We start from the raw sequence: 26,873 nt of genomic DNA, 5'->3' as shown, positions 1-26,873 counted from the left end.
TTATGCAGCCTGAAGGACTTCCTTTAGTATTTTTTTTTTTTAGTTCAATTTAATGTTGTCAATCAGTGGACCTTAAAATAGGGAGATTATTGTGGATTATCTAGATGGACCCAGACATGTCATGAAAAGTAGAAAATCAAGGCAGAATTCAGAATGATGGGATGTGAGGTCTTTTGAGCTTCCCTGTTACTAGCTTTGTAGATGGAGGAAGGTGTCCAGAAGTCAAGGAATATGTGTCCTCTCTAAAAGTTGGAATAGGCAAGGAAATAGGTTTTCCTCTAACCCAGCAGAAAGGAAATGAGTCCTTCTGCAACTTTGATTTTAACCCAGTGAAGCCATGTTGATTTCTGACCGACAAATAATACACTTGTGTTGTTTAAACTACCAACTTTGAAATAATTTGTTGTGGAAGGGAAAGGAAACTAATACGGTAACTTTCCTGGACAATCTCTGTGAAGTCTGTTTTGATAGCCTTTAAAATGCCTCTGGAAAAGGGGCTGATTTCACTGAGCAAACTTTGGGTCTGGCTAGTTAAAGTCCTATGAGTGGAAATTTCCAGAGAAAGGCCAGACAGGTCAAATAGTGAGTTTTCTAGGAACGGGGCTTTTAGGTAGCTCTACTGCCCTCCAATATTTACTGTGCTTTCACTGTGGCTGCAGAGCTGTTTGTTTTCAAGATTACTGCTGAGGTAGGGAAAGAGTAATGGGAAGAAGTGAGATAAAATGCCGTAAAACTCACTCTCCTTAATTAGATTTAGTTGTTCTTCTTGAATAAACACTTCTTGAATTATTGTAAGCATTTGGTAAATCCCCCGAGTTGTAAGAAAGTTGGTTTTGATAATTTTCCAATGTTCTTTCTTTTTTTATGGTGCAGTGGATTTTGCGAGTCCTTATTCTGCCATTCTTGCTGACATCTAATCTTTTTTCTTTAAGTTCTCTAGTGGAATGAAAAATAGCCAATCTGCTTCATGGCTCTTTTCTTTCTTATTCCCACCATATTGTTATATTGCAGCAGTAACATAGCCTGTCAAAGCCGTCAATGATCACTTTAGTCCAGAAGGCTTCAAGTTAGTATTTAAATAACTATTTTGGAGGAATGTGCCATGGACTAATTATTTTTCCTTTCCAGTTGTAGAAGTCAGATAGTCATATTTAAAGGTCTTTTTTTTCTTTTTTTGCTCAAATGCCATATCATAAGTCAGATTGCAGGAGAAAACAGGAACAATATAAGCATTTCAAACAGAAAGGGTTAATACATTGAGTTAGATGAATACAGATGAACTACAGGTGTGAGGGCCACGTGGCCTCTAAAGTTTGTCTTCAGGAACAACTTCCAAATAAATAGAAATCTGATCTATCAGGTCATCAACTTTTGAGGACAGGCTTTATTTTAAACTTGTCAAAAACCAGCTTTGAATTATATTGTTTGTTATTTCTTTTGCTTGTTTGTTTGCTTTGGTGTAGTCTTCTACTTCTATTCTTTCTTTATTCCTGACTTTTTAAGGTTTATTTTGTTGGTCTTTTTCTAGAATCTGAGTTGAATACTTAGAACATTTATTTTTTGCATTTCTTAGTTTTTAATATGTTTATTAGAACTTTAAGATTGCCTTTGGGTAATGTACTGCTTATTGATGGGCCACAGATTTTAGTTTTTAATCAGTCTCATTTTAATTAACTTTTTCCACCCGTATACATTTATCTTGATTTCCTCTTTAATAAGGTTTTTCCCCATGTAGAGAACTTTGTATTTTACTACTGAGTTCTGTGATTTTCTTATTATGATTTTTTAAATTGTGGCATAAATATCTTATTGAGATTTTTTGTGACCTAACATATAGTCTGTTTTGAAAATATTCTGTTGGCATTTGAAAATAATATGTATTTTTGTTAACAATAAATACACAAATAACATGTGTGTATATAAACATATATATGTTTGGGTAATTTTAGCTTTCAAATTCTTTATAACTTTATTTTTTGTTTCACTATGTAGTTAATTTCTAAGAAATACTGAAATATACTACTTTTAGATATTTCAAATTTTCTCTCCGTTTTTATTTACAATTTTACTTTTTTATTCAATGCATAAAGCATTATCATTATAATGGATTCTTTCTGAATTACAACAGTTCAGTCAGTAGAAAGCATTATTTTTGCCTTGTATACCAGTTTGTCAGAAATTGATATCTCCCTTATTGTTGCTATATCTCTGTCCAGCTCTTTACTGTCAACATTGTTACAGTTGTTTTGCTTGTACTTTTTAATTAAAAAAAAAACTGTTAACCCTCAGATAGTCTTAACTCTTTCTGTATTGACCAAGAAAATTAACTCATTCACATTTATGCCCTTGATTTACATATTTGATTTTATTTCTACCATCTTGTTTAGTTCTAATCATTTTTCTTATTCCCTTGTCTCCTTTTCCCTTTCTGTTTTTGCTAGGTTAATGGATCAGTTATTTAACTGTATATGGGGTGGAGGTGAGGGGCTCTAGTGCATTGAATAAGTTGAATTTATCAAATCTTTTTTTTTTTTTTTATAGTTTTTTTTTTTTCCCCCAGTGGGTTTGTCATACATTGATATGAATCAGCCATGTATCAAATCTTTAAAATGTTTTTTATATAAACCCCAAAGTTAACATATACATAGCATCTTTTCCAAATAAGAGAAACCTCTAGTTTACTTGCAGTTTTGTTTTTCCTCACATCCCTCCTGCATTCCTTAAGATAGGAGATGTAGGGCTTTGCTATTCCAAGTTGTCATTACTTTTACACTGTGCCTCTTAAACTTTTGAATTCCTACTTTATAAATACATGGTTTAGTCACTAGGTCATGTCCAGTTCTTGCGACCCCATGGACTATAGCCTGCCGGCTCCTCTGTCCATGGAATTTCTCAGGCAAGAGTACTGGAGTGGGTTGCCATTTCTTCAGGGGATCTTCCCAACCCAGGGATCTAACCGATGTCTTTTGCATCGCAGGTGGATTTTTTACCTCTGAGACACCAGGAATGCCCAACTTTAAAACTAAAGCAGTATTATCTGTGATTATTTAAAGTTGAAAATGTAGTTTTCTGTTTTATTTTACTAACAGTTGTAACTTTTCTATCAAAAAAGACTCTAATAAATAAAAATGATTCTATATTCTTTGAAATGATTTAAGAGAGTACTGTTCTAAGGTAAAGTCAGGCTTCCCTGGTGACTCAGAGGGTAAAGAATCCACCTGCAACACGCGATACTTGGGTTCGATCCCTGGGTTGGGAAGACCCCCTGGAGAAGGGCATGGCAACCCACTCCAGGATTCTTGCCTGGAGAATCCCATGGACCAAGGAACCTGGTGGGCTACAGTCCATGGGGTCGCAAACATTTGAACATGACTGCGTGACTAAGCACAAGGTAAAGTCAGATATTTTGAGAAATACTGATGTTCTTCACTGAAGAGTTCAAATATATTACATTACTTCTTGGTAACCAGTCCATCCTGAAGATCAGTCCTGGGTGTTCATGGGAAGGGCTGATGCTGAAGCTGAAACTCCAGTACTTTGGCCACCTCATGCGAAGAGTTGACTCATTGGAAAAGACCCTGATGCTGGGAGGGATTGGGGGCAGGAGGAGGAGGGGACAACAGAGGATGAGATGGCATCCAACAGAGGATGGTTGGATGGCATCACTGACTCGATGGGCATGAGTTTGAGTAAACTCGGGGAGTTTGTGATGGACAGGGAGGCCTGGCATGCTGCGATTCATGGGGTTGCAAAGAATCGGACACGACTGAGCGACTGAACTGAACTGAAAGGCAGTTTATCATCAGACTAATCAGATTAATTGAAATTAAAAATACTCCCTTAACTTTCTTTTACTACTCTGCTAATGTATGTATCCAAGGCTTTTCCTTTATGGGCACAAAGTCATGGATGATCCAGAAAACCTTTTAAGATCTTTTATATCCTGTTCTTCAATACTATTTAATAGTATCCCTCTGCCTATGGGGATTCTCCAGGCAAGACTACTGGAGTGGGTTGCCATGCCCTCCTCCAGGGGATCTTCCCAACCCAGGGATTGAACCCAGGTCTCCTGCTTGCAGGCAGATTCTTTACCATCTGAGCCACCAGGGAAGCCCCACTTAATAGTGTACCTTAGTTTTATTCCAAATATATCATTGTATATAAGTGAAAGAAAGGAAGGAAAAAAGAAAGAAATGACAAGTCCCAATGAGGAAACCATTTCAGTTTAATACCCTATTTATGTGTGCTAGTTAGCCTCTTTGGGCTTCTTGCAGAACCACCCAGCCTGGAGGATGCAGGGAAGATGCTGAATGAGACCGTGGTGGTGAACAGCCCCGTACAGCTGGAGTGTAAGGCAGCTGGAAATCCCTCACCTGGTATGTTTGTTTGCGGACTCTGTAATTTACCAACGTTTTAAGATTTCTGTGAATTGCTAAATCTGTCTATAAGGATACTATAGTAATTGCTAATGAAGAAAATATTATAGAATACATTTCAAATGTAAAACACTGATAAGGATATCATTTGGTGGATGATATTTTTGAATTTTCATTGCTTTTAGCTCCATGAAATAACTTACCCATTTAAACAATGTTCAGATATGTGAATAATTGCCTTACTGTGGCCACAAAACCCACAATGTCATTGTATATACATACATTTATGCTGAAAATATACTTTTAATCTAGTCTAAGTTGATTATGAACCATTCATTTGATGAGACTATTATGGTATTGATTTTCATCACTGGTAAGTTATTCATATGAATCGATAATAATATAAATTTTTTGAGGCTAATAGTGTATACTGTGTTAGGTTTTGATTAGAAGCCTAAACAAAATTTTTGTAGATGAGAGGCATATTTCTACGAGAAGAAATAGAATTGATTAAAAGTTTGCTCTCAAACAAATATTGATACATTAGAGAAAATGTAAAGAATATCATTTTTACAAATTCACTTCAAGACACTTATATTGGCCTGACTATTCATATTTTTCTAATGTTTACCTCCTTCCTCCTAAAAATCAACCTTAAAGAAATATTTAAACAGACTAGAGTGATAAGCGTAAGAATAAAGCAGTTGTTACTATTGTAGTTAACCTCTAATTCAGTGTGTATATTGAGTTTTTAATTAATTTTTTATTGAAGGATAATTTTTAAAAGAAACATTTAAATAGATGAACTTCTATTCTCCTTGCAGCTATTACATGGTACAAAGATAATCATCCACTGTCAGATTCCAGTAGTGTGACTTTCTTGAACAGAGGACAGATCATCAATATCGAAAGTGCCCAGATCACAGATGCTGGCATATATAAATGTGTGGCCATCAACTCAGCTGGAGCAACTGAGTTATTTTACAGCCTGCAGGTCCATGGTTAGTGCCACTACTAGATTGATCCAGGGTAAAGAAGCATTCAAAACGATCAAGTGAAAAAAAAAACAAAACGATCAAGTGCCTCTATAAAATTCTAGTGTTGATATTTAACAGAATGTGTTATTGTCATCTTTATTTAAGGATGCAGTGTTCTAATACTGATAAGTGTTTACATTTTTGGATTCCTATTAAATGCTCTATTTTCACATGCTATTGAACTTAAGTTTGCTTTAGATGAATTGTTCAGAATGGTCATCAACTATCTTATCAGCTAATGACAGTATCCCTGTTTGTCAATATAGTCTATCAGAATCATCGGTTCAAGAAAAGTTTTCAAGTTGTTTTCTCTAATAATGCTTTTAAGAGGAATTCATAGTTAACATACTAGAGTGGATACAGTGGAGGGAAACACACATACACACACAAACCTGGAAATCAAGAAATAAAAATGTGAAACATATTATTATGGACAGAACACATAGTTGTTATTATTCTGAGATAAAATATTCTCTGATGTTAACATGCCTTATTTTTATTTACTTTTTTGTTCCTTTCCAGTGCCCCCATCAATTTTTGGCAGCAATAGCATGGTGGCAGTGGTGGTTAATAACCTGGTGAGGTTAGAGTGTGAAGCCAGAGGCATCCCGGCCCCGAGTCTGACCTGGCTGAAAGATGGGAGCCCTGTCACTAGTTTCGCTAATGGGATACAGGTACTCTGTGTCATTTCTTAAGGCAAATCTACCATCTCATATTCAGCCCACAAAGTCGGAACAAATAAAACTGTTAAAGGAACTTGCAGAACAAGGATTCACAAATGTTATCCAAAAATGTATATATATATATACATCTATAAATATGGACACACAACTGGGATTTCTAGACAGTTCATTAAAACCTCAGTATATCTAAGAGTTCCCTTGTCTCATATAGAGTTCTGTATTTTGACTATTGTTTTAGGTACTTCTGCTTCCCTATTCCCACTCTCTGGTATCACCATAAGAGATACCCTACACAAAGAAATGTTCATCAAGAACAGAAGCAGGAATTTCCTGGTAGATACATTTAAATTTCTGAAAATAATAATGGATCAGAGAACCATCTAGAGTATAGTCACTTCTACAAAAACATCATATCAAGAAAAATGAAAAAAGACAACATCATGAGAAATGAAATTTGAGTCTGAGAACAAAATTTAAGTACTTTGAACTGACTCAAAATTTGAAATACAAAGACATATATCCCATTTAAAGTGTACCTTAATCTTGTTTTGCCTTGAAGAAGGCATAGTTATTCCACCATTCTATTTCTTGAAAATCCTTCACTTGCAGAATTTGGGATCATAGACTATCCAGAGTCAATGTCCGTATTTTTGAGGTACAGCTATGTCAATGGAATAAAAGGGCTGTGAGTTTGACTAATTAATTTGACTGCTATAATGATATTAAACTTCTTAATTGTTCTCCCAAGAATAATTAGGAAGAGGATAAAGGTAGCTTTCTCTCTTTCTGTAGTAAGCATAGATAAAGTTGGATCTTCACTTGATCCTGTATGTGGAGAGTTGTTTTCAGTGATTATTGCCAGCTTTGGTTCTATTCTCTGTCTTCCTCCATGGAGAAAATGAGGAGATTAAATGATGCTTTCCCTCTTTAAAATATCCAGGTAGAAATACTTCTAGAGGCAGATGTTCGATTTATTAATCTCAGAAAATAATTGAAAAAGTATGTTTACGCCTACCCTTCTTAGGAGACACGTGGGTTATTTAGTGTTCTGTTCTTTGATAGGTTCTGTCTGGGGGCCGCATCCTAGCATTGACCAGTGCACAGATCAGTGATACCGGGAGATACACCTGCGTGGCAGTAAATGCTGCCGGGGAGAAACAAAGGGACATTGACCTCAGAGTATATGGTGAGACATTTTCATAATTATTTCTGCTCCAAAATAGCTGTGTTTAAGTCCTAAGATCATTGACACAGTTGAGAGTTTTTGACAATGGAGAGCTATGAACAATAGAAATGAAGTTATAAAATTAACAGAATCAGTTTCACCCTTTCTGCCTCATATCTGACTTTGACTGATTTTCCCTTTTTGAACTTCTGAGAATGAAAATGCATACAAAGATATGATCTTCTCACTAAAGCAAGCTCCTCTTCAAGTAGCTCTCTTGATCGATTCTATTTGAAGCCTAGATTTTCTTACCTTTTAATTATATGTACAGTAATATTTTATAGTTAATACTACGTCTGTGAATTAAAGGATGATTTAGGAAGCAAAAGTTGAATATAAATTAGGCAAAATTCAAGTTTTTTTCCTACCTGTGATGCAGCTGTAATATACCAAAGGAAAGGTCTGGTTCCGTCACACCAAAAAGCCCCCAGGATGAAATTGCGGTCTCATTGGCCTCCATTCATAGATTACACTCGTCATTTCACATTTTAGTATACCTTTGCATTTAGGACTTTTTCAGGTTTGTTTCTTTTTAGTGTCTCATTTGCGTTATACGTTTGCTTCCTGGAATAATGGATTTGTTTCTTCTGTGGCCCTCAAAGAGTATCTGTTTAATGCAGGTCTTTCCTTCTAGGTCCCACCTCAGCTCCAAAGAATTCACTCCTTTTAAAAATATGTATTAAAAAATGTATTATTTTTTTAACCTCCAGGCCATGTGAATTGATGTACCTTTTTGAATTCGCCAAAAACAAATATAGTCATCACAAATAACTTTGACTTAATAAGTCTTAATTTTTTAATTAAAAGGCCCCTCGTGACAGCATAGATACCATAGATATCTAATTTAGCTTAAAAAAACCCAGTTGGCATCAGTAAACTACCCAAAACTTGTATGCATCCCCCATTTTTGTTGCTTCTGCAGTTGACATGTGTGGGTATCCCTACTCCAGGCTTTTTGGTGCTCTGTGTCTGAGAAAACAGAGTCTAAAATGCCCAATCGCAAGGAATCTAACTCCTTCCCTTAATGGATCACTTTATGCTTTATGAAGAATTGGAATGTTTCCAGTCTAAACTGTTTTTAGAGGATGATTGATCAGTTTAAGTTTGTGACACAGTAGCTCCTTCAGTCATGAGCAAGCCAAGCCCAGGATTGCCATTGGTATTCACTGGGTTTTAGTCAGCTCTGAAAATCTGGCTCTGGCTTTTTCCATTTCTGCATTGATTAATGTCAAAAGTGGACCTGAGAGGTGATAGAGAGTTGATATTTTCCAGGAGTTATGAAGATGTGCATGACTATTCTTTAAGATTTTGTTAAGATACTCTCATACAAGTCTTTTAGTCCAAAAACCAGAATCTTCCCTCTGTAGTAAAAGTCAAGAGGCCAGCTAACATGTACGTGTGTTTGAAAATGTGTGTGTGTTTAGTAGCTTGCTATGCTTATGTATTTCTAATGTTAAAGTGTCAAACCATTTTAATTTGAAATTAGCCTCTAATCTGTCCTCTACTATTTATATTATGCCCCTGCATTATGTTCCTAAGTTTGTGGTATTAACCTTGGCAGTCTTGGGTTGGTTTGTTGCTCATGGCCAAAGACAAGTTCAGATCCACATCATAGAGTGTAGGGGTATAAAAGGAGCACGTCCTGGATAAAATAGCTATCCCTACAGTTACAAGCATCGTTCATTAAACTGTTTCTCCTTGGTATAAATTTGGAGGATGCTTTACTGTATTCTGAAGTGCTGAGACAAGAGAATTGAGTTTTTAAATGATTTAGATTCCTGCAGTATCTTTTCTTTAAACTGAAACTCAGAGAGCTTTCTTAGCGATCACACATTCCCCAGCATCTCCACAAGCATAGCCCCATGGCAGTTCTGACTTGGTTACTTACGTGTCACGGGTATAATGCACAGGATGAGAAACAGGCCCAATATACCCCTTCCTAAGCAACATGGCTGCAAAGCAGAATAGTGATATCATCTAAGAAACCCAGGGTTCTAACAGGTGGAAGATTTTTCTCTTTTCAGACTAAACAAAAAGTTGGAAATGAAAGACAGGGCAGAAAAAAATAGATGGGCTTTGGTAATATATATCCTCAACTATAATTAGATTTGCTTTAATTTATGTTAAGAAACAAATACTCTTCTGTTTTTATATTTTTCCTCTCAATGTGAAAAACTTGGTTTCCTTTGGAGCTTGACTCAGCTTACGTAGCTGTAAGAAAAGTAATTAAAGGAAAACTATTTGGAAATTAGCATTCTGCTCTCTTGAATTATTTCTGACATTTACAACTACAAGCAGTCCTAAAGAATCCATGCTCTTTTAAAAAGTCTAAGTAATCTAAGATAAACATGTTTTACATAGTCATGGGGCTTCCCTTGTGGCTCAGCTGGTAAAGAATCCACCTGCAATGTGGGAGACCTGGGTTCAATCCCTGGCTTGGTAAGATCCCCTGGAGAAGGAAAAGGCTGCCCACTACAGTATTCTGGCCTCGAGAATTCCATGTACTATAATGACTCCGGTATTCTGGCCTGGAGAATTCCACGGGGTTGCAAAGAGTTGGACACGACTTAGCGGCTTTCATTCTCATAGTCATAGTACATTTTTATCCAGAGACCAGACTTGACCTGAAATTATTTCCAAGCTATGACATATGCTGTTCTATTTAGGACTCTTTATGCAAAGATTGGTAAAGATATCTTTTTCTTTTTCATAATAGAAGATGGCACTCATTGTGCTCATTTTGCTGAGATTATAGAAGTTTTCATCTCAGACTAGTTGCGTATCTTTTTCTGTTGTCTCACATGTGAAAAATAATCCCACTCTTTTCTGTCACCGTAGATAAATTTAAGCTGATGGAGAGCCAGTATCTGTGTGTGCTATTAAATTTAGCAGAATGGACATCACAGATCTCTGCCCAAATGCTCCACTGGTCTGTTCCAACCATTGAGTGTGAAATTTCTTTTGTTAGCATTAATTCCTTTGGGTTTAGCACAAGTCCTGCATCCAGAAACAGCATAAGAACGTACCCTGTAGTTCGTATGCCTTTTCCTGTGTATCAGAGAAATCTCCTGGTTACAGAAAAACATGTTACTAGCTAAAATTCACAGGAAAAACATGTTGCTAGCTAAAGTCCATTGTCATTTTGCCACACGCAGCAGTGTCAAGCCAGAAGCAATGGCTAATGGGTTGTTAAAATGTTCTGTACCATGAGCACCTTATTTCTCCCAATGCATTTGGAAAAACCCTTTAGGATTCATTCAGTGAAACTTTGCCTTTCTTGTAAAAACAAAAACAAAAAACTACAAATATGGTATGTTTCTTACAATCCTAAATAGTTATAGAATTTAGTGAGAAATGGCTGGGGAAATTCCCCTTTGTGCTTTTTTGGAGTCGCCCTTTAATAACAGGCCTGATTTCATTATTAGTTCATGTTTTTGAATTATTATAAATACAGGCCTGAAAGAGTCCTTGAGAGCTTATGAAGCCCACCCTCTCATTCTTGGCAGGACTGTACCTAGACCATCTAAGACAAATGATTGTTTACTCTATTTTTTAATATACCCAAGGGAAGGCGATTCCTTAAACTCCTCCAAGAACATATTTCAGCATCTGACAAGCCTTGTAGCCAGGGAATTCTCATTTTAATCTCATTAAAATTTCAACTCATTTCTTCTTTTTATGTAGCTGTGTGTTATACAGCTGGTCACTGATTTAGTTATCCCACATGGTCTTTATTCCATAGAATCAGTTATTTCACATAAGGTCTTATCTGTCACCCATCTTATATTTTGCATGCTGAGAGGTGGGACAGGATGATCCCTTTCAACTCTATTTTTATTTTGCCTCTATGTATATGCAATTTATTTTTATTTTGCAAAAAATATATAAGTATCAAAAATGTATTTGCTTTTAATTCATTGTTATTTCCAAAATATTTCATGAGTGATTTAATACTTTGAAAATCTTAAAGGGTGATTTAGAGTTCAAGAAGTTTCTTAAATGGGCACTTGATGAGAACTTCCAGTTCTAAAACTTTTTTGCACGAAAAGTTAGTGAAAAACTATTTTTGTTCAACAGGAACACATTAATCAGTGATTTATGAACACTTGATTCTGAACCAAGTGATGCAAAGAGGGTATGCTAGAATTACTGTGATCCTACATCTTAAAAGGACTAATAAAGTTATACAGTATATGTCCTGATGATTAATAAAGATAAGCAGTGTGCTGGCCTCTTTTATCCTGAGGGAAAACCCATCTTTCACTTAGTTGCACCAAATATTATGGGAGAAGAACAGAACGTCTCTGTCCTCATTAGCCAAGCTGTGGAGTTACTATGTCAAAGTGATGCTGTTCCCCCACCGACTCTGACCTGGTTAAAAGATGGCCGCCCCTTGCTGAAGAGACCAGGTCTCAGTGTTACTGAAAATGGGAGTGTGCTAAAGGTAAGGCTACAGATTCATTTACTTCTTATTTCTAAGATCATGGCTTTAGTGTTACCCCTATCAAAATAGTACACTATTAAACTTTACAAGTATCCTACTAAATTTATCCTCTAAAATTCTAGGAACCCTTCTGAGTTTTGTGATATTTTTTCTAATTTATGCCTAGTAAGATTTAAATATTTAAATGTCAGTTCATATTTGAAGGCAAAAGCCATTCAAAAAATGCTTCTAGAAAAATATGATAGAAACATTCTAAGGTGTGCATTGTTTCAGTCATCCAAGCAATCAGCGAATACCCATTCTAGGTGCTCTGCATAGGGATGCAAAAAAGAATGACACATTTATGCAAAATTTTCCAATTCTACATAAATATATAAATATATATTCAATATACATACATATAAAATTATTTCCAAAATTATATAATATATGAAAATCTAGCAGCTTAATTGAAAAATGCAGCTAAGTGCTATAAGGCTCTAAGTTACTTACTCAGTGGATGATACAGACAGTACATTTGGAAAAAATAGCAAAAAGTAAGGTTATGGTTGCCTAGAATAGTCTTGGATGGCTATTTGGCTTTTTATGGGTAGATGGGACAAAAGACCTGCTATGAACAGCAAGTAAACTCATGATACTGAAACAATTTAACAAAGTGAATTTTGGAAATAATGTTGACAGGGTTGATTTGAGTGGAATAAGAACTAACATGGAAAGTCAGCCTAAGGAATTAGGATTCAGGAAGCTAACAGGCCACTGGAATGTTTATAAAATTCTCATAATAATAACCCTATGTAGAATTGAGAGAATGGCTAAGTAATCTGCCCATAGTTACTAAGTGGCAGAAATGGGATTAGAACATAGAAGTATAACTTCAGAATCCATGCTGCTAACCACTATGCCACATGGCTTCTTGGTAAAAGAAAATTATCACTGTTAAACAAAGAGAGTCTTGAGAAGTGAATGAAAATTGTCAGCATGAAGGGAAGCTAAGAAGCTTCCGCAAGTAGAAGTATAACGGAGAGAGGGGGAGGGAGCGCGAATGTGTGTTATCAGAGGCAAGAGAATGGAGTCTTTCAAAATAACAATCCTGTAATGATGGAGCTGGTAAGGCTGGAAAAGGTCAGGGTCGCTGATAGAGGAAGTAAGATCCGTCAGTTGAGTTATAGAGCGGGAAAAAAGGCAAAAAGTGCTGCCCTTCTCAGAAGCAGAGCCCAGAGTTCTAGAAAGCAGCTAGAATTCTCAAACCTCAGCACCGACTGAATGATAGGGGGAGATGATTATATTAACACAAGTCCCAGCACTGCTGAGGGAGAGCGGTACATGATTAGAACTGTCTTCGCAATTTCAGTGAGGAGAGGAGTTCATTTCTTCAGAGCACAGATCCCAGTGGAGTTGGGAAGCCAGGAGAGAGGGAATGAAGAAATCCTGGGATCCCCTGAATCTCTACCACCAAGGCCATCCAGGCGCCCTGGAATGTATGGGTCCAGAGGAAGGGATGTAGGGAGAAGACGCCATGGAGATGAGAACTAGTGAAGACTAAATACTTTCGGTGATAACTGCAACTCCAGTGATTCGCCCTCTTTTGACTATTCTAGCAATTGATTTCAAAGTTAGCCATCAATTATATATTATTTGTTATACCTCTTATAGTATCTTTTATTGTTATTTATACCTTGTTTATTATTAAACTCTTTTATGTTCACATGCTTTATATTATCAGCTAGATTGCAAACTCAAGACAGAAACCATATATTACACTATATTTCTTAGTATCTTCTACCTGTAGTACCTAGTATAAGATTCTTAATAACTGCTGAAAGGTCTCAGAATAAATGATGGATAAGTATTCATGTATGTTGTAGATAAATATATGGAAAATATTTACTGATATTCAATTATCTACCAAGCACCAAACTGGGTACTAGGAGAGTAAGACTAATTGAGTATAATGGTTGACTTGAAGGAGCTTTTAAATGTGATATAGAAGAAAGCAATAAACTAAGAGTAAGGGTATTATTTCACTGAAGATGTCCTGGGCATAAAAAATTGTATATTTAAAGCCATAAATAACTCATTCAAAGGTTAATTGTGGGGGTTTTTTTGGTGCTATTTTATCTTAATCATATTTAAAAGACCTTTCTAGACCTTCAGCCACTAAAGTTAATGAGATTAAAACAAGGTATGACAAGGTAAGTGATAATTGTTGAATCTTGATAAGTATTGAACGTGGGTAATGAGCATATAGCCATCAATTTTATTGGGTTGGCCAAAAAGTTCATTTGAGTTTTTCATAACATCTTAAGTGAAAAACAGACCAGACTTTTTGGCTAACCCAATACTATTTTCTCTACTTTTTATATGTTTGAAAACCTTTAGTACAAATGAAAAATCAGTGATCACAGCAACATTAATATAAACCCCCAATTAATTACAAAATATAAACTGGTTTCAAAGCATGATTTTGTTTTCAGATTGAAGATGCTCAGGTTCAAGATGGTGGTCGCTACACTTGTGAAGCCACAAATGTTGCAGGAAAAACTGAGAAAAACTATAATGTCAACATCTGGGGTAAGTGAGATCAACCCTTAAATGATTCAGCTTGTGGTTTGACCTTTCATTGTTTGTATCAGTTCTTAAACTGACAACCACATAAATAATACATAGATAGATATTAATTAATATGTTTAAATGATGCAGAGCTGTCCTGAATATCAGCTTATATACTTAATTCAAGGGCAACTAAATGGATTTCTTAAACCTAAATATATAGATCACTGTAACTGTGATGTTCTCCTCTCCTGACTGATTAACATGCCCTCTAGCTTCTATAGCCAAGATCTGCTAATGATTGAGCATTCTCCATGAACAGAGAGCATGTTGGTTAATTGAAAATGTCAGAAGACCAAATTATGTATGTGAATTTAGTGTGTGAGAAAGACAGAGCAATTGCAGTTGGAGTGGGAGATGAGGTTACCCTGCTGAGGAATGTGAAATGCTATACTCACTTGAAGTTTTAATAAGTTACTAAGATAATTTGTTTGCTACTGAGATAGTTTTTAGGAATAATTGCAACTTTTATGTTAACTGTGGTTGTCTGCCAGTTGTTAAAAAGTGTTACTGTTTCCCAAATAATCAACTTTTAAGTACTTGTTTACATTCATTTATAACATATTAAGCAATATTAATTTTGATTATATTTGTTTAAACATTTTAATTATTGAGATAATGACATGAAATATAACTTTAATTATAAAAGTTAATTAAAAACATTTTAAAATAAAAATAAGCAGAGGAAGTAATCTGATTCCAATGGAGAACAACTATTGTTTAAAAGTATGCATTTACTTAGAGAATAGCTTGTTAATTATAAACTGTTATTATCATTTTAAAAATCTTGAAAATTATGAGAAGTGTTATCATTTATCCTATAAAGGAATACATTTACTTTAAATACTAAAATTTACTATGTAGTAAATTTATATTTATTACATATTAGTTACATATTGGGCTTCCCAGGTGGCTCAGTGCTAAATAATCCACCTGCCAAACAGGAGACATAGGATCAATCCCAGTGTCGGGAAGATCCTCTGGAAGGGAAATGGCAACCCACTCTAGTATTCTTGCCTGGGAAATTCCATAGACGGAGCCTGGTGGACTACAATCCATGGGGCTGCAAAAAGACAACTTAGTGACTAAACAACATGTTACATATTATTGACTTTTCTTCCTAATTCCTTCCATCCTTTTTCTCCCTCTGTGTTTCCTTTACTTTCCTTCTCTTATTTCTCTCAAGTGGGAAAAATATTCATATACTTCCCAACATGGACAAGACACTGCTAAGTGTTATCAAGTAAAGGTTGAAAAAAGAAGTGAAAAAGAAAAATTCGGAATGATAATCAATTAGAAAGTGAGGTGAAGAATTCGCTTTTAAAAAATTGTACAACAAAATATAATTTTATTTTTAGTTCTTTATATTTTTAAAGTTTACTTTATTGAAATACTGTTGATTTATCAGTCAGTTCAGTTCAGTCACTCAGTCGTGTCCAACTCTTGGCGACCCCATGGACTGCAGCACGCCAGGCCTCCCTGTCCATCACCAACTCTTGGAGTTTACTCAAATTCATGTCCATTGAGTCGGTGATGCCATCTAACCATCTCATCCTCTGTCATCCCCTTCTCCTCCTGCCTTCATTCTTTCCTAGCATCAGGGTCTTTTCCAATGAGTCACTTCTTCACATCAGGTGGCCGAAGTATTGGAGCTTCAGCTTCAGCATCAGTCCTTCCCATGAATATTCAGGACTGATTTCCTTTAAGATTGACTGGTTTGATCTCCTTGCAGTCCAAGGGACTCTCAAGAGTCTTCTCCAACACCACAGTTCAAAAGCATCAATTCTTCAGCTCTCAGCTTTCTTTATGGTCCAACTCTCACATCCATATGTGACTACTGGAAAAACCATAGCTTTGACTAGATGGACCTTTGTCGGCAAAGTAACGTCTCTGCTTTTTAATATGCTGTCTAGGTTGGTCATAGCTTTTCTTCCAAGGTGCAAGCATCTTTTAATTTCATGGCTGATTGCTTAGAGTAAAAAGAATATGTATAGAAGAGTACTGTGTAGATTGACTCTCACATACCATGTAAGAAGGAAGACAGAAAAAGAAATTCCAGATGGGAAACTGAGTTGAAACATTTGTCAAAAAGGTGGGAGGAAAACTGGGTAAAGCTTCTCTTGTGGAAACTCAGGACAGTGGTGTTCCCAGAAGAAGAACGCAAATAGGAAATAGGTTGGACATGGATATATGAATGGGTGAATGAATGCATAATGGCACACGTTGCAGAGAAGTCAAATGACACATAAACTGTAAAGTGTACTTAACAGATGAGTAGACTTGTGCCTCTTAAAGAGGAAAGCAGTAGATGTAAGAATGAATGATAAAGGAAAGTTGAGGCTTAAAGACTGGATTCACTCAAAAATTATTTATGGTGTGACTCTGTGTTCTAGGCACTATGCCATGAGTAGCATAGGTAGGTTCATAAGAAGGACAATGACACTGGTCACACAGAACTTAGAGCCTGCTGGTGTAGAAATACCTTTCAAAAGATAATTAAAATTGCCTCCTAAGAGTTATCACAGGAGATTTTGTGGGAAGACATAGCAAGGGGCTGGTGACATCTAACTGAGGTTTTAAGGATGAGTAGGTGTTAGCTCTCTGAAGATGGAAGTATAAAGACCTAGAGAACATTGTCTATATTCAATGAATGGACCATCATTCACTATGGAGCCTAGTGTGGCTCAGAAGAGAATAAGAAGATATAAAATTAGGTAGGAAAGAGTAAAAGGGGCATATAGAAAAGGACTTATAAAATCAACTTTAAAAGTATGGATTTGGTTCTAAAGGTGATAGAACACCACTAACAGGATTCAAAGGAGGACTGGGGCATTCAGATTTGTATTTTAGGAAGAAAGCCAGTAAACTCTAGTTTTTTAGTATTAAATTAATTATTTAAGTTTTTAAGAAATTGAATTAATAGAATTGGTTGATTACATTGAGAGGTATAGAAACAGGAAAGGGTAAAAGATGGATGTTGGTTTGGGCTGATCAGCTGGTCTGTGTGGACAGCAGCATCCTCCCCTGGAGAGGGAACAAAGGTTCAGTTTAGGGCAAGTTGAGTTTGAGAATCCCTCTAAGGTACCCACATTGAGATGTTAAGTAGACAGATATAAAGATGGTCAGCATCATTAATTATTAGACAAATGTAGATTAAAACTACAATGAGATATCACCTCACACCAGTCAGAATGGCCATCAAAAAATCTACAAATAATAAATGCTGGAGAGGGTGTGAGGAAAAGGCAACCCTCCTACACTGTTGGTGGGAATGTAAACTGGTGCAGCCACTATGGAAAACAGTATGGAGGTTCCTTAAAAACTAAAAATAGAGCTACCATCTGATCCAGCAATCCTCCACCTGGGCATATAACTGGAGAAAAATGTGGTTCGAAAGGAGACATACATACCAGTGTTCATAGCAGCACTATTTACAATAGCCAAGACATGGAAGCCACTTAAATGTTCATTGACAGATGAATGGATAAAGAAGATGTGGTATGTGTATACAATGGAATATTGCCCAGCCATTAAAAAGAATGAAGTAATGCTATTTGCAGCAACATGGATGGACCTGGACATTATCATACTAAGTAAAGTAAGTCAGAGAGAGAAAGACAAGTATAATGTGATATTGTTTGTATGTGGAATCTAAAAAATGATACAAATGAACTTATTTACAAAACAGAAACAGACTTAGAGAATGAATTTATGGTTACCAGGGGGAAGTGGGGGTGCAAAGGGTAGATTCGGAGTTTGGGATTGACATGTACACACTGCTATGTTTAAAATAGGTAACCAACAAGGATCTATTGATAATTAAATGTAGTCAGATATAAAAGTCCAGATCTCAGGGACTGTGTCTGCATTACAGATACAGGTTTTCAAATATCTGTATTAATGGAAGCCATGGGAGTAGAGTGGAGTTTGGTTTGGAGGTCATGGATTTATAGTTGGTGGCAGTCTGTATAGCTGTCATTTTATTCTGTAGACATTTCATGTGTGGGATAGGTTATGTCAGAGTAATCTATAGAATTTATCCCAAGAAATGATATTGCTGAATAGGAAAAGCAATGGTGTAGGGTAGCTGCGAATATTGGCAGAAGACCAGTTGAAATTATTGAACACGAAATCAAAGCTGGATAGTGAAGTAAGTAAATAAAAAAGTAGATAGCAGATTGAGTGGCTTCTGAAAGGTTTAAGGACTTGACATTCAATTAGGTCATTGAGTTGAGAGTTAGGAATACTTTAGTGAAGGAGCTGTAAGGATAGAAAGTGGCCTACCTTTGTAAATTAACAGAAGAAATGTTCTAGATGGTGAGAAGTGTATGGTTTCTGATGGAGAAAGGGATGAGGATATCAATGAGCTGAGGGAACTGAGTAGTCAGATGTTTAGGCATGGCATTTGAGTTTATATATAATGATGGCAGGTCTTCAATGTGAAGAGAAGGGGTGGAAACAAGTACCAAATTGTTCAGTGAAAGGAAAAAGAATGACAGGTTCACAGAGAGTGAAAAGAAAGAGAAAGGGGAGTAAATGGATGATATGAGCCTCAAAGGAATAGAGACTTTCGTGGAGGTGGTTGAACAATGGCTGGAAGCTGCATTTGTGGGTGAGGAGGATTCTCCTACCCCTCAACTCCCAAGAGCTTAGGAGAACAAGCATCTATCATGTGATAATACTGCAGCCAGAAGAGTGTCCAAGGGGAGAATTTGGCCAGCAAATGCAGACTCAGCCTCTTAGAGAAAAGTCTGGGTAGTCGATTCACCTTGAAGGTTCCAAGGAGAAGTTGGAGGCCAGTGGGGAGACAGACTGTGCAATCCAGGATTGGTAACATATCTGTTTCTTAGATCAGATTCCTCACCTGTGTTTTTTATTGTTTAGTTGCTAAGTCATGACCAACTCTTTTGTGACCCTATGGACTGTAGCCCACCAGCCTCCTCTGTCCATAGGATTTCCCAGACAAGAATACTGGGTTGCCATATCCTTTTCCAGGGAATCTCCTCCACCCAGGGATCGAACCCATGTCTCCTGCTTGGCAGGCAGATTCTTTGCCACTGAGCCACCTGGGAAGCCTTGCCTCTGTTCTTTGCTTTATGTTGTATGCCTGATGCTTTTTGATTCTGTCCAGCATCTGAGATATCAAAGCTCACAAGGTGCAAATGGCTGGGTTAAGTTTAAACTTGATAGATGTCTTCATTTTTCAAATTTAGCATGTCTAAATATCCATACTATACTATATCATCTTTTTATGTTGTTCTGAATATTTTGATAATTAAATTTGTCTGTGAAAATGGGAAATCTGCTATTACATACTCATTCTATATCTTACAATTGGCTTTTAATGTGATGTTGATATGTCAGCTTCAAGTGCTAGATTATTTCTTCATTCCATTTGAGTGGGAACCTTTTCTTTTAACATGCAAAGCATTAGGGAAATTTTATAATTGTTCTTAAAACAGTGTTTTTCCTTTTTAAAAAAAATCTTTCAGTACCACCAAATATTTCTGGTTCTGATGAAGTTGCTCAACTTACAGTCATTGAAGGACACCTCATTAGTCTATTGTGTGAATCAAATGGTATTCCACCCCCAAATCTCATTTGGAAGAAAAAAGGTTAGTTTTCATCTTTTGACATTTATATAATTAAGTATAAATATTAAATGAATTTATGTTTTATTTGACAAACATGCCAATTTATTAATAAACTCACTTGAAGTTTGCATACTAAAATATTAGACTTCATTCTTGCTTTATGCTAAATGTGTCACGTGATAATTCTATACTGTCAAGGTGATAATCTTCAGATTTGAGACTACTTCCAAGAAGAAATTAATTTAAAGGGCAGCTATACTGATCACGAATCCACCATTCAATTAACTATTTTTTCTTCTTTAAAATAGGTTTAAAAATTATTTTCTAAAGTAAGCATTTTTTGGTATATGTGACAGTTTTGTAATGTATGTTAAATTGAATTCTGAAGTTCACCAGATTTTCAGTTATTCATCCACAAATATGTGTCCTTTAAGTACCAGATCTTCTAAATTTTTAGCTGATTTAAGAAATAATTTTTGTTTTACTTAGAGATTTTTTTAAAAATTTATTTTATGAAATATGTTTTCTTTAAATGCAATATTGATTGAAAGAAAAGTTTGCAGAAGAGAGCCTGCTCTTCCTCCTCCTCCTCTTCTTTCTTCTTCCTCTTCTTCCTTTTTGCATAGATTATTATACAGTACCCTCTGCCTTTTAAGCATGTGAACAGGAAGTAAATAAATATGTATGTGTATTCGTTAGAAGTATATACACAAATGCCTTATATGTTTGTTTCCCATTCTGCCACTTGGTTTTACTTGCAGGCTCTCCAGTGCTGGCTGATTCTGCAGGGCGACTCAGAATTTTATCTGGAGGCAGGCAGTTGCAGATTTCAATTGCAGAAAAATCTGATGCAGGGCTCTATTCATGTATGGCATCGAATGTTGCTGGGACTGCAAAGAAAGACTACAGTCTGCAAGTTTACAGTAAGTTATTGATTAGCCAGGCTTTGGCGCAGTTAAAAAAAAAAAAACTTTTCCATCCTTCTCTTTTACTTTTTCTTCATATCTTTAAGATTCAAAGTAGTATAGTTATAATATATAGTTGGCCCTCCTTGACCCTCCTTATCCATAAATTCCACATCCGTGTTTTTTTTTTAATGTCCAAAAAGTTTTTAAAAAAAAGCAAAACTTGAATTTTTCTGGGCATCAGGCAATTATTTGCATATCATTTACATTGTATTTACATCTATTTACATATCGTTGTAAGGTATTATAATCTCATGATGATTTAAAGTGTAACAGAGGATGTTCATAGGTTATAGGTAAATGCTGTGCCATTTTCTATATAATGGACTTGCGCATCCCCAGATTTTGGTACCTGAGTTAGATCCTGGAACTAGTCACCTCTGGATACGCAGGGACAGCTATACCTTTCATAAGACCCACACGTTTAAATTGTGTTGACATAACCAGAGAGCAGTTATTTCTTTCTAGCTAGTACTTATTCAGTTATACAGCTGTCCATTTCTGCATCAGCTCGCTGATGGCAGACTCACAGTGTCGCTATGATTTGTTGGAGGCAGGGTGGTAGACATGAAATGGGGAGAATGGCATTGTATCATTGGGTGTAGTTACAGTATGTAAAAATATCCATTTTTGTTTGTTTGTTTACCTTAAACCTTTCTTTTGTATTGGGGTATAGCTGATTAACAACGTTATGATAGTTTCAGGTAAACAGTGAAAGGGGCTCAGCCCTACACATACATGTACCGGTTCTCCCCCAGATTCCCTCAAATATCCCATTTTAAAGATTGTTTAATTTATGTAAAATTTTAAAGTATTTAAAATATTTGCATTACCTCATTTAATCTCTACATGAACTATGATATGAGACAAAAATATGGCCTCCCTTTTATATCAGCAAAAACTTAAGCCCAGAGAAGTTTCCATGACTAGCTGAGGTCATATGACTTGTGTATGACAGGATTGGCACTTGAACACAGGATTACTAACACGGGTCCATTTTCTTTCCCACACAGATATGTCTTTGAGTTTGTTTAATCTTCTTTCTTGGAATCAGGTTCCATTAGGTGAATTTAGCTGTAAGGTTACAGAATCACTGGCCATCGGTGGCTTAAACAAATAGAGATTTATTTTCTGACATAATGAGAAGCTGAGGTTGGCCGTCACTAAAGTTGGTCAGCATCTTACTTTTATCAGGACAGGACAGGAGATCTAGGATCCTCCTGGTCCTCCTTTTGTGATCTCAAGATTCTGGTTTCTGTGTTTGTAGTGTCAAGTCCACATTGAAGGCAAAAAGAAGGGGAAGGGATATTATCTTTCTCTTATAGCAGGAGAGCAAAAAATTTCACAAATCTGCCCCCTCACTTTACCCCTGCCAGCAGACCTTCATTCAGATTTTTTAGATCTACAGTGATTTGTTTCGTCACCACAATTTCTAAAGGCGGAGAAACAGTTTTTCCAACTCCTCTAGTGGGTGAAAGAAAGGAACCGGTAATGGACATTGGGTCATGAACTATACTATTGTATTTATTTAAAATTAGTACTAGAAAGACTTATATAGGTTGGAGCTACAAATGATGATAAGTTCAAAAACTTGTTTAATGTCTCCAAAGCAGGAAGAGTAGCTAATGGAGCTTTCTTTCCTTACTATACTGAGTTTAGGTACGAACCCATTTAGAAACATTAGAGAAGAATTCCACCTCTCAATATGGCAATGCCATGTCTACTAGTCCTAGGTTTTTTCTTTGTAGTTAATTTTTTGACATAAAAAAATGAATTTAACTTTACCTGATGAAAATTCTTACATAAGACTTGGACTTCCCAGGTGGTGCAGCATAAAGAATCTGCCTGCCAATGCAGGAGACACAAGAGAAGTGGGTTCGATCCCTAGATTGGGAAGATCCCCTGGAGAAGGAAATGGCAACCCACTCCAGTATTCTTGCCTGGAAAATTCATGGACGGAGGAGTCCAGCAGGCTACAGTCCATGAGGTCAAAAAGAGTCGGACATGACTGAGCACAGCACAGCACATACGTCTGTACTCTGCCTTATCTGAGGCAGACATTTCCTATTTCTTTTCTTTTTTTTTCTTCCCCAGCTCGACCAACTATATCCAACAGTGGTAGCCACCCTACTGAAATCATTGTAACTCGAGGAAAGAGCATTTCCTTGGAGTGTGAGGTGGAAGGTATTCCTCAACCAACAGTGAGCTGGATGAAAGATGGCCGCCCTTTGACCAAAGGAAGGGGAATGGAAATAATGGATGAAGGTCGTGTTGTTCAGCTGAAGAATGTTCATGTGTCTGACACAGGCCGTTATGTGTGTGTTGCTGTGAATATAGCAGGAATGACTGACAGAAAATATGACTTAAGTGTACACAGTAAGTATAAAGAGGCTCCTTAAGTCTATTAACTGGCTGATATAATCTACAGCCTCCTGGATGGGAGATACAGACCTCAGGTGTTGAGTGTTTTATTTATAGTCTATTATTTTCTACTCATTGGAAAAGACTCCGATGCTGGGAAAGATTGAGGGCAGGAGGACAAAGGGGTGTCAGAGTATGAGATGGCTGGATGACATCATCAACTCAATGTACATGAGTTTGAGCAAATTCCAGGAGATGGTGAATGGACAGGGAAGCCTGGCATGCTGCATTCCATGGGGTCGCAAAGAGCTGGACACAACTTAGTGACTGAACAACAACAATTTTCTATACTTATACCACTTCTTTAGATCAGTCTTATCACTTAGCATTCTATGCCTGACCTCCCTTGTCTTACTTTGCTGAAATAAGCATATATTGGATATTCTTTTAGAAAAGCACATTGTGAAGTCAATAATTATCTTTTTCAAATACTTTTGATCCAATGACATCCCAAGTAATATTCGTTGATTCTATGTTTTCCACGTTAGCTGACTTGACAAGTGTAAATCTAGATTCCTTACAGCTTACTGACTCAGCTTCAGTTGGGTATAAGTTGTATTGAAATCAGCTTTAAAATTCTAAATAATGAGCATAAATGTCAGTAGGAATTGATCAGACACACATATACTCCTATTTATGTGTGACACCTATTTGTATGCATATGATTTGAGTTGGAGTTTTTAAATCAATGGAACCAACGGTAAATCTAATAGACTTAGTCTTCCAACTTAATTCCAGTTAAAACATGCATAAAGTCCAGTATCGTTTGCAAGCAATGTGTGAATCAAGCTTATGATTGAAAAGGAATCAGTCTTATGTATCTTTTAGTTAAATTGTGGGGGTTTTTTCATTCTTTTTAACAGGTGCTTATTGCATTATTTGAATGTTTCATACTTTATTTGATCAATCCTCTAGGAAAGAACATTTAGGTCAGGTGTATTAACAAGAGTGTCTGTCATAAAATTTCCTAGGCAAGACTGATGTTGAGAAATCAAGATCTCAGATTATGATAAATTCCAGTTGACTCAGTCCTCTGCTTGCTTCAATTCTGTGAGACCCTGAAAGTAGAGTGTCACTGGCCCTGCTCTGTACAGAAGGAAAACATGATGGAGGGGTATCTTTCCCTGGACTACTGAGGGACATATAGAGACACTCAAGGCCTGTGTGTAGCCTGTTTCCTCTATCTTCTGGTGTTGGCTTAATTGAATTTTAATACCAGTTCTCTAACCCAGCCCTTGCACTTGTCCAAGCCTGTTGGGTCAATTTGACCTGCCATCCCATCCTCAGACTATCCTGATTGTACTCTGCTCTTCGCCCAAACTTGCCTTCTCAGCCTGCTTTGTGTGTTTCACATGTTTTCACCCACAAGGCATACTTGCCCTCTAGGAGCTGGTCACTCCTGTCTTCTCTAGGCTTCTGGGTTCGCCCTCCTCTGCCCCTCTTAGCTGATCTCTGAGTCTCAGGCAGCTCCTTCACATTTTTACTTCCAGGAATGTCAGTCATCATCATCATCATCATCTCATTGTTGTCATTGTTTATTTTGCTAGTGTTGACCAGAAAATTATTTTTAAGAATAAACTATTTAGAATTTGGCCCTTTGTCTTACAGCCCCTCCAAGCATCATTGGAAACCACAGGACACCCGAAAATATAAGTGTGGTGGAAAAAAGCTCAGTGTCCTTAAATTGTGAAGCTTCAGGAATTCCCCTGCCTTCAATTACGTGGCTTAAAGATGGGTGGCCCATCAACCTTAGCAGCTCCCTGCGAATCCTCTCAGGTATTAAAAATTCTTGTAGCTTGGTAATCTGGTTAGCTTCCTGTGGCCACAGCTTCTCCTTAATTTCTCATATCTCCATGTTTTATTTTTTCCTTTTTTGAGCTAACTGCTTACTATAATATCCACTGATCATATTAAGAAAACACTTTGGAACGACATCAGAAGCTATAGGACAATGGGGAAAATCTCTAAATATCTCTGGATCCTTTTGAAAGAGTAATCTTGGCACTCGATTATTACTTAATTCATGGGGATGTCAGAGCATTCATGCTAGAATGAGTACAAACTGATTTGAAAAGTGAAGAATGAAAAGAAGTACTGGAATTGAAACCAGAGCCTAGAGGATATAATGTTATATAACATAACTCCATATTCAAACAAAGTGTTTGAATTTATTCATGGCTGTTCTAAGTGAGATTTGTATTTCCAAGATGGGATAGTTTCTTTTGAGCTAAGACTTCATCGTTATTATAGAATATACTCTGCTGATTCCTCATCTAATTATGTAGGAAAATCTATTATCTTATTCTTTATAGATATAGTGTGGAGAGAGATGTCTTGGGGCATGCCCCTGGAATCTACACTTGGCTCCTTTCACTAATGACTTGGATACAGACTAAGAAAATAATCTCTCCAAGTTTATGGGTAATAAAAAGCAGGGGTACTTAGAAGAATACCTAACGTGTTGAGTGAGGATGTCTGAATTCAAACACATCTTACTCTGGAACTTCTGAATTAAACCTAACAAAATGAAAGTTAAGTAGACTCCAGTACTTACATTCAAAAACCAGTGATGAAAATTGGGGTTTTGCTAAGAAATATTGCTTCAAAATTCTTCATATAAAAAGATCTCTGAATTGTGTTAGTGATTGAGTATGCATTAACAGTGTAAGGTGTTTTATTGCGAAAAGCAAATACAGTGTTTTGCCACCTGAATATGTTTTTACCAGTAAGACATGACTGGTTGTATTCTGAACTTATCTTACTCATTAGGAAGATGTAAGAAGTATTTATTGACAATATTTTCATGGAGGATAACCATGATGGCCAATGATTGCAAAATAAGCTATATGCTTGATTCCGTTTAATCTGAAAAAATAAACTTTGTGTAACCTGATGATCTCATAGTGAAAATTACATTTAAATACTTGAAGAGCCATGGGGTAGAAGAGATTATGTTGGTTCTGTGTAGTTCCAGAGGTTAAAAGTAAGGGACAGATTTGGGTCCAAATACGAACAACTTTAAAAAAATATTTGTGTTGTTGAAAGTCAAGATGAACTATTCTAAGAGGTAATGAGCTCCTTGCCCCTAAGTGTATTCAAAGTTTAAATTCCCATTTTTGAAGGATTTTTCAGAAAAGATGTTTTCCTTGTATTTGAATTAGATCTAAATATTCTATTATATATTTCTTCAAGATCTTGGTCTATAAATGATAGGGACTAAATGAGAAACGTACATTGCTGTAGTTATGATATTTATTGCCTATAATTATATAAATAAAAATAATTATTATCAATATTTATTGCCTGTAATGGGCTTCCCAGTGGTAAAGAATCTGCCTACTGATGCAGGAGACGCAGGTTCGATCCCTGACTCAGGAAGATCCCCTGGAGAGCAGAATGGCAATCCACTCCAGGATTCTTGCCAGGATAATCCCATAGACAGAGGAGCCTGGCAGGCCCCAGTCCATGGAGTCACAGAGTTAGACACAGCTGAGCGTGCATGCACACATTACCTACAA

At 36.5% G+C, this 26,873-nt stretch overlaps 1 protein-coding gene across 5 annotated transcripts in view; it reads left to right on the top strand.

Annotated features, from left to right (window-relative positions):
- HMCN1 (hemicentin 1) overlaps positions 1–26,873 on the top strand; it is a 512,408-nt gene that overhangs the window by 322,509 nt on the left and 163,026 nt on the right. For all 5 annotated transcript variants that reach the window (XM_043486094.1, XM_043486095.1, XM_043486092.1 and 2 more), the window contains 10 exons: positions 4,275–4,376; positions 5,201–5,377; positions 5,936–6,087; positions 7,159–7,282; positions 11,590–11,765; positions 14,240–14,336; positions 19,868–19,990; positions 20,731–20,892; positions 23,029–23,310; positions 24,964–25,131. In XM_043486094.1, coding sequence (XP_043342029.1) covers positions 4,275–4,376; positions 5,201–5,377; positions 5,936–6,087; positions 7,159–7,282; positions 11,590–11,765; positions 14,240–14,336; positions 19,868–19,990; positions 20,731–20,892; positions 23,029–23,310; positions 24,964–25,131 — 1,563 coding nt within the window. The remainder of the gene's footprint in view (positions 1–4,274; positions 4,377–5,200; positions 5,378–5,935; positions 6,088–7,158; positions 7,283–11,589; positions 11,766–14,239; positions 14,337–19,867; positions 19,991–20,730; positions 20,893–23,028; positions 23,311–24,963; positions 25,132–26,873) is intronic.

This window comes from Cervus canadensis, chromosome 13 (assembly GCF_019320065.1).
Source record: "Cervus canadensis isolate Bull #8, Minnesota chromosome 13, ASM1932006v1, whole genome shotgun sequence".
NCBI classification, from domain to species: Eukaryota; Metazoa; Chordata; class Mammalia; order Artiodactyla; family Cervidae; genus Cervus; species Cervus canadensis.
The sequence above is the reverse complement of the archived record's forward strand: the minus strand, read 5'-3'. Positions and strand labels throughout refer to the sequence as shown.